General features: G+C 40.6%; 1 protein-coding gene across 1 annotated transcript in view; it reads right to left on the bottom strand.

Annotated features, from left to right (window-relative positions):
• The window catches only part of Nrg4 (neuregulin 4), a 64,055-nt gene extending 47,592 nt beyond the window's left edge, over window positions 1–16,463 (bottom strand). Inside the window, exons 1-2 of the mRNA XM_013346332.2 lie at window positions 16,454–16,463; window positions 14,571–14,664 (exon numbers count right to left, since the gene is read on the bottom strand). Of these exons, the coding sequence (XP_013201786.1) occupies window positions 14,571–14,664; window positions 16,454–16,463 (104 nt within the window). The remainder of the gene's footprint in view (window positions 1–14,570; window positions 14,665–16,453) is intronic.
• Window positions 16,464–16,837: the final 374 nt, after the last annotated feature.

The following is a 16,837-nucleotide window of genomic DNA, read 5'->3' on the forward strand; positions in this document are numbered from 1 at the left end:
GTAAGCCACCTTGTGGGCTACAGCAGATTATTAGAAATGGGCTAGTCCAGGTGCGAGAGTTAGCCTAGAAGAGGCTAGATAGAAATGGCCAAGCAGTGATTAAATGAATACAGTGTCTGTGTAATTATTTCGGGGCATAAGCTAGCCAGGCGGCCGAGGTGCGGCTGGGGTGCTGGGGACGCAGCCCCGCTGCCTATAATACAACAATCCTGTCTCAAAAAACAAAACAAAACAAAAAAACAAACCAAAACAACAACAAAAAAAGTGATTGCCCTGTCAGTCCATTAATTACTACATCCACGGGGCCTATAGACAGGTTCACAGGTAAAAGAGCTTGCCACCAAGCCTGATGACCTGTGTTGGACCCCCAGAACCCAGAGTGGAAGAAGAGAACTGACTCCCCAAAGCTGTCCTCCACAGGTGAACTGTGGTGTGCGTGTCCCCACCTCCCATACATACACATATACAAGAAGCAAATGTTAAAAACATCACATATATAACCACATACAGTATATAATACTTGATGACACTAAAACAAATATCGCCTCTGGTTTAAGTACTTACTGTAATACACATTGCACCACTATAGACGGTGAGCTGTCTACTTGCCAAGCTTTCTCTTAAGAACTGATCTGTGTTGCACTGGCAGTGAGAGGATGCACTTGTGTTTACCACATCACTTGACAGCATAAAGAGGCTGTGTTAGGCGACCCGTCTTGCACCACCTATGTCTGCACAAGCACGTTATCTATCACGTTAGCACAGTGACACAATCGCATAACACACTTATCAGAGCACACCCTGTCACTGAGCGACAGAGAGCAGTGATAGGCATCGATTTCTGCTGGGAGAGAAAGAAGCTTTAAAACCGCTCACATGGGAATGGAAAACAGGTCCAAGGCAGGAAGAGGTGAAACTGCGCACGGCGGACCCGTCACTGTGGCTTGAATTTGTTTTCGCCCTGTGAATTTGTCATCATTTTTAAAAGAATGTCAGCAGCTTCTGGAACCCACACTGAAGCAATGGCAGGAGACCGCTGCTAACGGAAAATCTCTGCTCACGTCTCTGCCGGACACTGGTAGGTCTCTGGACAAACAAAACCGTTCGCGCTCCATGTTCTGTGTGTCACAGCGGCCATTACCTCTGAGCTCAGCGTACACTAAAAAAATCCAAGGAACCAAGCAGCCATCCCACTTCTAATCTGAATTTGCAAAACTGCCGGCTTCTGTGTCAACCTCTGGGAAAGATTATTGGCTAGAGACAGTGGGATCGGTCTACAGATGTGAACCCACGGAGCCTGTGGGAGACCAGAAACACGACTTTATTCCAGACAGTGCTGCACAGAACCACAGAAGAACTTCTAATAGTAGAACACCATCTCTGTTTTGCCTCAGATCAACACCAGGATGCTTGTCCCCTTCTGACCTCCGTTTACTGTTGCCAAGGAACTACTTTTAACTGTGACGATTTATCTGCAGCATCTCAGAACGCCAGCCAGCGAGTCAGGAAGTGGAGAAAAGTGTTTGCTACCAAGTCTGATGGCCTAGTTTGATCCCTGGAACCTGCGTGATGGAAGGAGAGAACTGACCCCCACAAACTGTCCTCTGGTCTCCATATGTGCTACGGCTCATGTACAAGGACACACACGTACGCACACAAGTTTAAATATAAGAAAAGTCTTAGAATACAAAATACTCTAGTTCTCATTGCTTTTTCTTATATACATATATTTATATAATATAGGATATATGTCATATGTATAATATATATATATATATAATATAAATAGGAGATAGATGTCTGTGGGACATTTTATTGATTACTAACTGGAGTGGGAGGGGTCTGCCCACTGTGGGTGCTGTCCTTGGGCAGAAGGTCCTGGGATGTACAAAAAGCTGACTGAAAAAGCTATGTCAGTAATCAATGTTCCTCCATGGCCTTTACTTCAGATCATGCCTCCAGGATCCTGGCCCAACTTCCCTTCAAGACAGTGACCTATGCGAGGTAATAAATCCTTTCTTCCCTAAGTTGCTTTTAGTCGTGGTATTTATCACAGGAACAGAAATCTAAGAGAGCAAATCTAGTCCACCTATGCTATCAGGCAGAAGACACAGACTCAGTGCCACAGGATCTCTGCAGTAACATCGCTATTCTTTCATTGTTGATATTGGCAATTTTATCTATTCTTTCTTGGGTTCTGAAACAGGAAGATTATCATTAAGTTTGAGGCCAGCCTGGGCTACATAGTAAGTTCCAGGCCAACCTGGGATACTATATGTATTCTTGTCTCAAAAACACACATATTTTGTAATAACATTCTATGACAAGGGTCAGAAAACATGTTTTCTGTAAAAATAAAGTGGACATTCTAGGCATTGTGATTCATAGTGTCTGCAGCAGTACTCAAGGTTATAGATGACATAAAAATGAGCATGACTGTTTATAAGAGTATTTGCAAAAATGGAGGTATGAATTTTATATAAATCACCTATGTCAGAAAATACTCTTTAAAGACACTTTCAAATGTAAAACCATTATTAACTGATGTCTATAAAAAGTGGTGAAGGGCCGGGCGGTGGTGGTGCATGCCTTTAATCCCAGCATTCGGGAGGCAGAGGCAGGCGGATCTCTGTGAGTTCGAGGCCAGCCTGGTCTACAAGAGCTAGTTCCAGGACAGGAACCAAAAGCTACAGAGAAACCCTGTCTCGAAAATCCAAAATAAAATAAAATAAAATAAAATAAAAAAATAAAAAGGAAAAAAAAGTGGTAAAGAGAGAGATTTGGCCCATGGGCTTGCTGATCTTCGTTCTGTAAAAAATTCAATCACAAATTCACTAGAAGATTCCTTAGCTCAGCATAAGTTATATCTTGGCAACTGCATCATGAACATTTAATAGAATAAAAATGATAAGTTCTACCAGTAGTAATTCGGTCTAGCGGGGGTTGGTAGAAGTTCTTAGGATAATCTGTCTACCAACAACTGAGAGAGGGACATTAAAATCTCTAATTAGTGGACTTATCTATTTGCCTCACTGATTTTTCAAATATTTCATGCATTTTCAAATTCTGTTGCTACTTTCATACATATTTATGATTTTTGCGCCTCCCTAATTAACAGTTCTTTCCATTATAAAATACGCATCTTTGCTAAAAAGGCTCTAAGAGCCAGAAGACGTGGACATCTGCAGCAAACAGGTCCAGGCAGATGACACACCACTGCACACGTGAACTCATGGTGGCTGTGGCTGTTGGCACCAGGCCTACATGAGGTTAGGCAAAACCCCAGCACAAAATCCCAGGAGGGTGTGTGGCTCCACCCTAGCTGACCAGCTAACTTCTCTTGGTGTTTATTGGGGGAAGAGTCCGTTTCCTTCGGAGGTACGATCCCTGAGAAGCTACTCAAGCTCCAGAGGCCCCACCCCCACGCACATGCAGGCAGCACTAAGAGGACTCAGTGGGTTTTGAACAAGGAACAGAGTAATAAGAAGTTGGGAGGGCAAACTGGGGGAGGGGAAACAGGAGAACCAAAGGGGAGGAAAAGGAGTCTGGAATAGCTCAAAACATTATGTGTGCATATAAAATCTCAAACAATAAATAAAATGACATTTTCTACTTCAAAAAAGTAAGATATTCCTCTCACCTCAGGCGATCCCTGCTTTGAGGCCTACGTCATCTGATACCACTATCATTACTCCGGCCGAAGCCTACTGTTTCCATGCTGTAACTGGTTTTGTTCCTTCATCCGTTACCGTGGCTTATTAAAGTTTCTATCCTCTCCTCTTCTCTCTCTCTCTCTCTCTCTCTCTCTCTCTCTCTCTCTCTCTCTCTCTCCTGCCTTGTGCATCCATGTGCGCTACTGTCAACACATTCTTTAGCAGGCATGTTTGATCCACCCACAGTTAGCAGAGTTGATAGGCTGATCTCGGTCTGCCCTGAACCATCACCCTTTGCGCTTTCAGCTGCTCTGTGTAGTTTCCGCTTCCTCCTTTTGGACTGAATTGTTTTTAGCATTTCATTCTAACGTGTCTGTGATCTTTCAGTTAATTCTGTATTATGTTCCTGAGGATGTAATATTCATTATTTTTAAAAATCTTTTTTTATTATTTATTTTTATTAATTTATGTGCATTGATACTTTGCCTGCATTTACCTCTGTGAGAGGGTATTGGATCCTGGAGTTACAGACAGGTGTGAGCTGCCATGTGGTGCTGGGAATGGAACCAGGGTCTTGAAGAACAGTCAGTTCTCTTCACCACTGAGCCATCTCTCCAGCCCCTGCAATATGACTTCTTAATTTGTCATAACATCTTCTCACCCTACTATGTCATCAACACCTGCTCCTCTGTGCTCTGTGGTAACGGGTCATGCCTCTGCATGATATGCCCCACAATACATCTTTGGTTTAAATAGTCATAACTATCTTACCTATGCTGTAGCACAAGAGATAGTCTGATATGCATTGTGTTAGTCAGCGTTCTCTAGAGTCAGAGTTTGTGGAATGAATAAATTCCTTAAGTTATTCTCTCTATTCATACATATGTTCATATATATTCACATATATATGAATGTATTGGAGTGAGTTACAGGTCGCAGATCAATAATGGCTAGTTATGAATGGAAAGTCCAAGAATCTAGTAACTGCTCAGTCCCATAAGGCTCGGTATTTCAGCTGGTCTGCTGGGATTCCGAAAAAGGATGGGAAGTGCTGACGTAGGCAAGGCCCAGCAGGCAAAAGGAACCCTTTCTTCTTACATTGTCCTTACATAGGCTTCCAGCAGGTGTCACCCTGATTAAAGGTGTAGCCCAGGGTCTGGATTATAAATATGGCTTCTTACTTGTGTCAGACCTTAGGGAGAGAAAAACGCCTGGCTCTCATTAACTCAAGTCTATGTTAGTTATAAGTCAGCATGCTCAGTTTCAACATGAATTTCTGTAAAGCCTACTCAGTGTATGTCTGATCACGACGAGATCCACCACAGTGCAGAAATGTCAGCTGTCCAGCACTATGGCCACACGGCCCTCGTTGCAATCTTCTACAACACCATTAGGTCCCTAGACACCCGAATATTAACTGCATTGAGTAGTGAAAATTTTGTTTTAGCTATAAGAACTTGAGACTCATTTTTTGTATTGTTAAACAATTAAGGTTTAGGTTTTTTGTTTGCTTGGTTGTTTGTTTTTGAGACAAGCTCTCACTATGTAGCACTGGGTGTCCTGGAACTCACTCTGTAGACCAGGCTGGCCTTGAACTCACAGAGATCCATCTGCCTCTGCCTCCCAAGTTCTGGGATTAAAGGCGTGTAGCACTATGTACAGCTAAGCTTTGTTTTTTAGTGTACCATGTATGCTTGACTACATCAGACAAAGAATAAAGATATAACGCTGGGGAAAAAGTCCACTGAGAAGTCGGGGAGATTAAGTTAATTAGTTCATTTAGTTGATAAGTCATACAAATTTCTCTAGATGCAGCAAAAAAAGAAATTCATTCACAAAATTGGAAAATGTGCCAAATTACTTCCAGCAAATTATTGCTAAAGTGGCTAATTATTTATTTAGATCATTTATCTACTAATCAGCATGTTTATTATTATTTTATCTGCTTATAATCTTGTAGGAATCCGATGAAATGGTTATATCAGAATATGAAAGAAAACAGGGTCTAATTCAAAACTCAAAAAATTTCCAATGAACTGCATTATGGGTACTGCATAATGAGGATCCATAAATACCAGCATTGCACACTTCCATCTGATCACCAGGATTGCTGCTATATTTGGAGTTTCATTTCACACATATTGGTTGAGATGATTTGTAAAAAGGATGAGGTAGGTGTAAAACAGAGGACACTATCTGTCAGTCGTCCTAAGGCTCCCTCCTCCCCCGCCACTAAAGCACTTTCTCAATTTCATACTCTATCTATAAAAAAGTCTGAGAAGTTCTGAGGAGATGATTCGTTAATGGGAGAAGGAAACTGTGAGCTAAATAAGACTGAACACAGTTCAGTAACATTCTTGTACAAAATCTCAAACTTTATGAGGTGAGTCTATCCACTAGCTTCCCTGGTAGAAAGCAAGACGATTTAAAGTTTTTGGTACCAATTCAAGTTCATGGAAAATTTAAAACCATACTACATCACATGATATTTGTGATAGTTATTCGTATCGTCAACTTGACTAGATTTATAGTCACCATGGAAACATGCCCCCATGTATATCTATGAGGGTGTTTCCAGAAAGGTTTGACTGAAGAGGAAAGCCCTACCTTGAATGTGGGCTGTGGTCACAGACTGAATAAAAAAAATAAATTGAACATCAACATTAATTTCTGTTTCCCAATGGAGCATGCAATGTGGTCAGCTGTGTCAAGATCCTACAAACTAGAAGCCAGGATGAGCCCTCCCTCCCGTCACAGTTCCCAGGATCACTTCGGAAGAGGGATGCTCGTCTGAGGAAATGCCTCCATCAAGTCAGTTTGTGCGAATGCCATGGAGGAGCCTTCTCACCTGCTAACAGATGTAGGATGGCCCCGCCCACTGAGAGCAGTACTGTCTTAGGTAGGGAGGCCTGGATGACACAAGAAAGGTAGCTGAGCAGGCCAGAGGAAGTGAATCACTTTGTTCCCCAGGGTCTCTGTTTCAGCTCCCGCCTTGAGCTCCTGCCCTGGCTTTCCGGCTTTCCCCGTTTGATGGACTGTGAGGGGCCAGTGTGAATCAAATAAATCCTTTCCTCCTCAAGTTGCTCTAGGTAACAGTGTTCATCGCAGCAGCAGCTAACCAGTGCCCTCCCTCGAGTTGCTTCTTGTTGCCTTGAAAGCAAACTCAAATGCCAGTAGGTCAATGCAGCAAGTTTTTCTCCAGCCACCATACAGTCTAATGCCCAGTGCCAACCCAGTGAGCTTCTCAACCTCCTGGTTCTGCTTCCTGGAATAGAAGGCTCGCGGGTCACTGGGAAGGACTAGCAAGGGTTGCAGTGTTCCAGGAGATGGCTTTAGAAGCTAAAACTGCCAGTGGCTGGCATCTCTTTTGCTGATATCCACGGTGAGGATCTGTCACATGGACCCAAGTGAACTGCAAGCAAGATTAAGAAATGGAGAGGAGCAGACAAGTCTATACTGGACACTAAGAGTGGATAGAATAGAAAATGGTAAGCTATCTTAAGAGAATATTACATGTATATATATCCCATATATCCTTCATATAGGATAGAAATCTTGAATGAGTTTCAGAGCACACTATTAAGTTTGACCCTATATGATGAGAACTCAACAACTATCAGAAACTTTACAAACAATAAAAGACTTCAACAAAGCAGCAGGGTGTTCATTCCAAAGTCAACCTTACTCAGTAACTGTTCTACACCTATTCTATGTCGAATAAAAAAATAAAACAGAACATATAAAAACATTCTTCCACTTAACTTATATCCTACCTGAGGGAGCTAGAAAGTAAAGAAAGAATCAATATTAAGTAGTAAATCAGTAGATGGTGAGGGTGTGGGGAAACAGTGGGAGTGTGAAAGTGGGTATCAGCTTCCACGGAGAGGGTGATAAAAAAACACGAAGGAAGTAAGGGGTTGTCCTTGAAGAAATCCTAGAGAAAACACTCTATGAAGAAATCAAGAGAAAGCACAGAAGGAAGTGATAGAGAGCACCTGAGAACTCAGACCCTCCCAGTGCAGGGAACAGCAGGGAGGCTACTGTGGCTCAAGAGATGGGTAAGGATTCAGAGGTCAGAACAGAGCAGGAGGCTGAGTCCCTTGGGTTTTAGAGGCCACTGACTTTTATCAGCATGAGAAGGATCCAGGAGGTCCTAAGCATAGAAATAACTTACTTTTTAAATTCATAGGGGAAACTGATTTTAATAATAAAACATGAAATGTATGGAATAAACTCCCTTCAGGAATGTTCAAAACATTTATATCATGCTGAGGACATTCCTGAAGTACATGAGGGAGTCTTTGAACAAATGGAAATACATTTCTCAATCTTGGATAAGAAGTTCCAGCATTATAAACAAATAAATGTTCCTTAAGTAAACTTAATGCAGTTAAAATGAAACCCAAGAAACATGTTCTTTTCCTTCTGAACGGATAAATTGATTCTTAAGTTCATATGAAAAAATAAAAAAGCAAGGACATCTATGAGCAGGGGACAAAGACTAGACTCATTGTATGTTAAACTCACTAGAAACCATCAGCGGCTAAGGGAGGTCGTTACTGGCACAGCAATAGGGAGTAGATGCAGGCCCCTGTGCTCGTGGGGCCGGTGGGAACTGTGACAGCCAGAGCCATGATGCTGGAGAACAGAGTGGGTTGTGCTTTCAATCCGTCTCCTCTGAAATGCATGTTCAGACTTACCCCTCACTGTGTGCTACTGAAGATGCAGCCGTGCTTTATACCCGGGAGCAAGCTAGCACAGGCCCAGTGAGGGCTCCAAAAGCCGGTTCTTTGCTCTTGGATCTAGTAACCTCTAGAACTGGGAGGAATACATTTCTATTGTTTATCCAGTCTCATATATCTTGTGAGCAGCACAAACATACTAAGCAAATATTTTACAGAATGTAAACTTTGATCTGTATCCACATAATATACAAGGCCCAAATATTTAAAGAGAAGAAAATTGTCTAAAGCAAACATGGGCAAATTCCTTATAAGTGTAGGCCAAGAAGGACGTTCCTTACTATGACTGAAATGCTAAGGGCCTTAAGAAGTAACAGAATTTGACTTCAAGAAAACAAAACAAATACAAGGAAAAATATATAGGTTAGATTAAAAAGAAAGAATAAACTATGATTTTCTACAACTGATATATTTAAAAATATCCAAACTTATAATGGAAGTTCTAAGAGGAAATGAATAAAAACCCTAATTATTAAAATAAACAAATACAGTATAAAATATTTTAATTATACTTAAACAGTGATATAGTCAACTCAAAGAAGGATTAGGAGAATATGATTTAAAAGGATTCTGAGATGCTATGTTTTATTTATCAGTCTGGTAAAACTCCAGAAGTTTGTGCTCTCTTTTTCAAGAGTATACCTGGAGAAACGGGTACCCAAAGACCTTATTAGTGAGAGTTCAACTGGCTATCATATCCAAAGTCCTATGGAGAGCCGGGCGATGGTGGCGCACGCCTTTAATCCCAGCACTCGGGAGGCAGAGGCAGGTGGATCTCTGTGAGTTCGAGACCAGCCTGGTCTACAGAGCTAGTTCCAGGACAGGCTCCAAAGCCACAGAGAAACCCTGTCTCGAAAAAACAAAAAACAAAACAAAAAAAAAAAAAGTCCTCTGGAGAGCAAGGTGGTAACACATTAAAATCACTCCAGCCACCTCTCTCACAGAAATGTGTTTTATATAATGGGTAGATATAAGCTATTGCTGAATAGGTACCCAGTGAGTTTCACAAGGTAAGCGTAGAGATGGGTAGTGATGATGATTGCACAGTGTTGGGTATATTTAATATACTGATGTGTTCATTTGAAAGTGGTTAAAATAATAAATTTTTGTTATGCATATTTTGGTACAATAAAAGCTTGAAAAAAATAATTAACATAATCCTAGCACTCGGGAGGCAGAGGAAGGCAGATCTGAGTCTGAGGCCAACCTGTTCTACAGAGTGAGTTCCAGGACAGCCAGGGCTACATTAAAAACCTTGTCATTTATACATGGATCTAATCTACATGGGAAGTAGAAAAAGACAAGATCTCCTGAGTAAATTGGGAGCATGGGCACCATGGGAGAGGGTTGAAGGGGAGGGGAGAGAAAGAGAGGGGAGCAGAGAAAAATGTATAGCTCAATAAAATCAATAAATTTTTTTAAAAGACAAAAAAAAACCGTCTTGAAAAACAAAATAAGTAAATACTTAAAAATAAAAGTTTTAAATACCATTTAAAATACCAACCCAAAAACTATTAAAATGCCCATTTTAAAAACAGAAGTCTTCGATTTTAAGATGCCAATTTTCCTCATACATGATCTGAAGATTTAATCTCATTTAAAGTCTTATGGGTCTTTGTTCTTATTTGGGAAGTTGGAAAAATGATTCTAACGTTTATCTCTGACACAGTAGTAAAGCAGATGAGGTAGTCCACATTGAGCTGAAGCCTAGCTGCAAAGAATCCCAATCACCAAGTGGTCAACCTAGTATTACTGTTGCCTCCAACTCCCTGACCAAAGCATGTGCAGATCCTCTCTGAAGAACTGCAACACCAAAGGCCTTGAATGACCTTTATAGTTTCCACATAGAATGTCTGACACAGAATAAAAAAGTAATCAGGCAGGGTGGCGCAGGCCTTTAATCCCAGCACTTGGGAGGCAGAAGCTGGTAGATCTCTGTGAGTTCAAGGCCAGCCAGGTTTACATAGTGAACCCCTATCTAAAACAAATACATAAATAAAATGGCTGTACAAGTATTCAAGGTGACCTCATCAAAACTGAGAGCCTCTATATACAACAACAACAGGCTCGTCTAAAGACCCTTAGGGACTTTTAAGATATATTGATTAGCCAAAGCATTCTTGAGAAAGAAAACTGGAGGACTCCAAGTACAATATTAAAATATTGTGACAGGGGCTGGCAGGATTGCCCAGTGGGCAAGGGTGGTTTTCACCAAGCAAGGTAGCCTAAGTTTGATTCCTGGATCGCACAGGGTGGAGAGAGCCAAGTCCTACCAAGTTGTCCTCTGACCTCCATACAGGTCATAGCATGCACATCTCCCAACAATAAATATGTGCTAAAATATCAAATTGTGGTAAAAATGTAAATGCAGACTATGGACCAAATGGAGTAGAAATACAGAGCCCAAAAATAAGCCCTCACACACATGGGCAAGTCACCAAGCCCATGCCATGAGGAAAAGAGAGCTTTTTACCATGTGAGGTTAGAAAAGCTGCACAGGTACAGGAAAAAAAAAAAAACAGCACAAACAAAAAACAACAAACTCATACCAAACACAACATTAATGTAAAATAGATCAAAGACCTAAACAGAAGGTAGGAACAATTCAGAAGAAACATGGGGAAGCTTCAGGGGTCTGGCAATGAATCCTTAGATATGACAACCAGAGAAAAAATGCTTGTGACTTAATAAAGAATTAAAACGTTTCACACGTCAGCCCTCATGCTAGTGTAACACTGGGGTGGCAGGGGCAAGGGAAGGAGACCCCACACCTGCTTAGACAGGATGTAGGAGGCTTCACGGAGAGTAGGCAAGTCATGTACCTCACGGACGGAGGACAGCATCTCTGGCGGGAAAGCAGCATGGCTCAGTGCACAATATATCCTAATTTAATACACGTAACTCAAGGTCCTAGAGCTAAAAGGCAAGTATGGAGCTGGCCGTGGCAGCAGCACATGCCTGGAATCCCCGCCAGCATGGGTTATGTAAGAGTTCCAGGCCAGCCTGGGTTAGTTACATAAGAGTTCCAGGCCAGCCTGGGCCAGTGTGAGATCTTGCCACAAAACAAAATGAACCAAAACACACTGAAAAGGTCACAAGGAATCTTTAAAGTACAGAAGAAATCATAAGGGAAGATGGTTAAAAACAGATTTAAAAATTCAATACTATAACCAGAGAAACAAAATTTGATTAACTCTCATTAAAAGAAAAACATTTTAGACATAAAAACATTTGGATTTTTTCAAGCTTATTTTGCATAATTTACAGACACACCTAATAAAAAATTGAAGGGAAATTCTACTAGTCAAATACTCAACAAGGGACAACTGGCTTAACCACCCTAATGTCGATGAAATAGATGTGGGGCTGTAGGGAGCACTATTGGGGACAAAGAAGACCACTATCACACAATGGGGAGGGGAATTTCACCAGGAAACAATCCATTATCTATTTACATGGACTTAATTACTTCAAAATATTTTAAGCAAAAATTAGCAGAAACCCCCTGAAAATTCAAAATCGCAGAAGGAACTTTTGGCATAGCTCTTTAGCCATTGACAAACCACACAGATAAGAAACGCACACAGAAGACTGGGGAAGGAAGAAGCTTGGACTGATGGACACATACAACCTGTACCTGTCACTCAGAACCCACATCCCCCTCTAGCACAGGTTAACCACTTCAAATTCTGTCCATGAACCAGAATTCAAAGCTAATTTTAATACATACCAAAGATTTTTTTTCTTTTTTTAAGACAGAGTCTCACATTGTCTCCCATGCGGGCCATGAAGCGGCAACACTTCTGTCTTCAGCCCCTGAGTACTGAGAATGCATGAGCACCACACTCAAGAAAACATGGAGGAATTCATATCGGTCACTCAATTAAAATGCTAGCTTGAATCATTTACTTAAAGACTAACTAGATAAATTATATAAGGAAAACTAGAGTATGTTCTGAGAAAGTTCAGCGAGAAAGAAGTATAGACAAGAGGGAAATGCCACCGACTGTTTGCAGGGAGAGATGGAGCAGATGGATAAAGAAGATTCAGACATTGCCATTTTCCTTCCTTCTTTTTCTAATCCACTTAGCTATTTCACTAAGAATACTGATCACTGATTCAGACATAAAATTATTTCTAAGACTTCAGCATGGATAATGGATCATTGAATCAACACAAGACATGCCTACAGGTGGTGAGATAGAATGGGGCTATTTATATTCCAACAAGAGTGATGAGTATATAAATGACCCAAATATAAAGTAAGAACCTTTCCACGTTTCTGTAGAGTCCACAGGGAGAAGAAGTTAGTGTGGATTTGTGATGGGCTGAAAGGCTAGGGAGAAAGTAGCCTTAAAATATGAGTAGGTTTTGAATGTGGCTACGTAACAAGAGGCAGAATAGTTGGAAATTCAAGGTAAGCAACATAATCAAAGTGTATTTAGCACAAACAGTGCTTCTAGACCAAGCATTGACCAAGCATGAAGCAAAGGCTGCAAAGGTAGGTTTGGTACCAAATTATAAAAGGCTCTAAAAGCTAGGCAAAACAGTGAAGCTTTGGTCCATAGGTAGTAGACGTGTAGGCACAGGGTCTGTTGTTCAAGTTTCTTGATGTATCCGGTGCAGTGATGCAGATGCGTCTCCAAGAGGTAAGTCTGCAGGCTGTGTCTGTTGGACAAGCCTGGGGTCATGGAGGTCTCAGCTAGGAGACCAGTAGTGAAAACAGAAAGAAGTGGAGAGATTAAGGACATAGGGCAAAGAAGAAATCCTGCTGACAACTGGCTGAACCAGCAATACCAGTCAGAAGTGAGTCTGTGTTTCTTGATGGCAAGATGACTGGGAATACAGGAAATATATGACAGGGTGGAAAATGAATTTACCATCCTCAGATGTTGCTATTGCACTGTCAGTGAGAACAATATTAGAAATGTAGTCCTAAGGTCCTTGGAAAGCAATTATTTCATTATAAAATACAAGATTTAAAATATAATATCGTTCAACTCCCCTGAACCTTCAGACGCCCTATTCCTTGACTTCCAGCCTTCCCTGTCCTCCCATCTCCGGCAGCTCGATCCCCCTTCCTCCAGGGTGTTGAACAACTCTTGGTCACATGGTTCACCCCCTGCCTGAGGGGACCAGCTCCGCTAAACTTTTACAGAGACACGATGTGCTGGCCAGTCTCCAGAGCCTTCAGTCTCCACCCACCACGGACTCGGACTCAGAGCATGGTGTCTGCTACTTAGGAATTGCTGCTCAAAAGTGGAAATCAAGAAGAAACTCAAAAGATTCTTAAATTTAGTATTTTACCAGAAAAACTGCCTATTCTCATTCATTGAAAATAACTTTTTGGAAATGTACTAAAAACACATTTATTCAAGTAAAAAAGCTGCAGGCAACGGAGCTTCCTTCCCATTTTAATGAATCTCCGAGTCCTGGTGTTCTTAATACTGTCTTGTTGTTTTGAGACAGGGTCTCACTGTGGTAGCCCAGGCTGGCCTGGAACTCATAGAGATCTGCCTGCCTCAACCTCCCTAGTTCTGCTATTAAAGGAATGTTCCACCATGTCTGGCTTTAGTGCCGTCTTTTAACTCAGTGCAGACAACTCAGTGGTTCAAATGTTCTGATCACAATGTGATTAAGTCACACATTAGGGGATTATTACAGAGAAAAAAAAAACAGATGTAAAAAAAAGTCACAATGGAAAATTTAAGCTCAAAACTGAATGGTTAGAATTTGGAGGATGAACTACAAAGTCTTTCCAATCTCCTGAAACAGTAGCTACTGTCTATTAGAAGAGAAGGTCAAAGACCAGTTAGTTATTTTGTATTTACATATTCTATATTAAAGCAAAAGGTCTTGTTTGGGCTTTTCATACTAATGATTTCTTGTGATGTTTTGCTAGCAATGTTGAACAGACCACGTTCCCGAAACTGCTACACTTCAGAAGGTTCTCGCAGTGTTCTTTATAATCTCCCTAGGCTGATAACCACCAGCCCGTTTTGAAAATGAACACCACACTGAGACTGTTTTTCTTCCAGCATCGAATTGTCCTACATAAAGAGAACAGAGCATCCCCACTCCCCTTCACCTTGCCCGGTTTACCTTTAAAGGCCCTTCTCAAGGCCTCAGACAGTGAGAACTGCAGTCACCCTCTCCCCCAGTCCCTTTCACTCACCTACAGAATGGGCTGGGAATAGTAGGAATCACATAACATATCCCCCCATTCAGGCAAAATGACCTGAGACTGGGGCCACAGGGCTCCTCGTGATCTACAACACACATGTATATGAAATAGAGAGAGCGGGTTAACATGTATATGATCTACAACACACATGTATGTGATCTACAACACACATGTATATGAAATAGAGAGAGCGGGTTAACCTTTTCTGATGCCACCAGCAACTGGACCGTCTAACCTAAGAACCAATCAGCATTTACAAGAGAATGAAGTTTTCTTTTTCTCAGGTGAAAAAAATCTTACTCCTTATTTCCTAGGCCAGGGTGTCTATCCCTTTGAAAGAGAGATCATTCTGTTCTAGGGGTCTGGCTGCTGACAATAATAAATCTAGAAGCTGTATAGCAGAGATCAGAAATCTGCAGTCAGATTACAGCACAGTGATGAGGGGCTTGCTACAGAACGGGCGCAGTCTGGAGAGCCCGTGTGATACAGACACATCCTGAACAAAGCTGTATTTAGATTCTTACTCTGCTTTTTATGTCTCAAATATATTTTAAAAATTCTGAAATTGTAGTGGAAAAAATTTAGATAATTGAAACAGACTCTGATTTCTAAAAAAAAACTTTACATATCAATGTCAAAACTCAAAGGAAATATAATTGAATAAGGTTTGATTTGCAAGGATATTTCAGTTAGAGCTTGAACTAGGGTCTTCAGGAAAACTGAAAACTTAAACTGTTGCTTAAACACAGCCTAAATGTTCAGAATACTGAGGAAAGGAACCACGTTTTCTCTCCTGATTTCCTCTTTCCCTACTTTTCCTCCAGCTTTACTTTCTCTTTCACCTTTGACCTTTCTGTAATCAGTCTTCATCAACTACTATTTACGATGAGAAACTTGAGAACTTCTCCCTAAAGAGACCATCATATCGCCTTAAGATTGCATGTTGCTTAGTTCCTTACTGTTTCTGTCCAAAACATGATCTAGATTCATCTAACGTGCAAGAGAAAATGGTATTACTTCCATTTGGCATTCAATGTGGAATTAAAATATAATACGCCACTAAAAAGTCTTGCTAGTATATTGGCCTCTAAACTACTGATGCCTGTTAGGATAAAGTTGTAAGGAGCTCCAAATCCCAGTCTGAATTTTTAAAGTTTAATTTTCCTTTTACTTTTAAATGAGAAAAAATATGTTCAGCTTCTCATGGCAACTATGAAAGCATATTTTAAAAAGTATAAAAAGTAAAGAGGGAAAAACCCTAGATGTACAAAGGATTTAAGTGTTTAAAAAGAAAGTAAACTGGCCTAAACTAGTTTTTTTTTTTACTCCCTTCTCTTATACAATAACATGTTTCTTAATAATCTAACTTCTGACATTATGTAACAATTTAGGAGTGACTTGGCTAAAATGTAATGTTAATTATCATTCCAACAGAACCAGGAACGGCAACATTTTAAGATTAAGGATGGAATGAGACAGCCACACTGGAATCAATGTCTTGGACTTTAACTGCATTACAAGTTACCTCTCGGTAATACCTGCTGTTTTATCAGTAAAGGAAACTTGTCTGACTTGAATTACTGCCTCTGAATATACTTTTATCCTGATTTCATTCAGTTAGTATTTGAGAAGTTGATACAAGAGAGAAAGCTAGAATCTGTCACTTTGTAAAAATAACAACAAAAACCAAACAAACAATAAAACATGTAAGTAAAAAGTAACATAGTTATATGTTATAGAGGTCTTTTAAAACTAGAATGTTCTGGAAGACTTTACATGGGAGACAATATAACTTTATATCAATATACATTTGCTGTTTTATTGCTAAGCAAAACCCACACATAGACAAAAAGTATGAGCTTACAAGAAATTACCTGTTGGCATCTTAATTTTTAAATAGCTTCATTCTTGGTGAAAGGATTAGGGTTGAAAGACAGCACCTAAAATAATTTAAAATTTATATTTTAGGGGAAATTATCTTGCTTTTGAAGGCATTATAAAGTGTCAAATGTTTAATCAGCAAAACTACAATGTTGAAAAAACGTGCATGACAGAGTTTGAGTGTCTTAGCTACACACATTCCGCTGAAACACAAACCCAACAAACAAAGGCCAGCACTAAGGTTAGCTTTGGGTAAGGCTTCAGTGTTGCCGAACGTGCATGAAGACGTCAGCAGCATGGTCGTTTGAGTCATTTCGGGGCATCTGTGCTTTTCTATGAGGCTTCTCAGAAAGCTAACTTCCCAGAAGAACCCATAC

The sequence above is a fragment of the Microtus ochrogaster genome, chromosome 5, assembly GCF_000317375.1.
Source record: "Microtus ochrogaster isolate Prairie Vole_2 chromosome 5, MicOch1.0, whole genome shotgun sequence".
NCBI classification, from domain to species: domain Eukaryota; kingdom Metazoa; phylum Chordata; class Mammalia; order Rodentia; family Cricetidae; genus Microtus; species Microtus ochrogaster.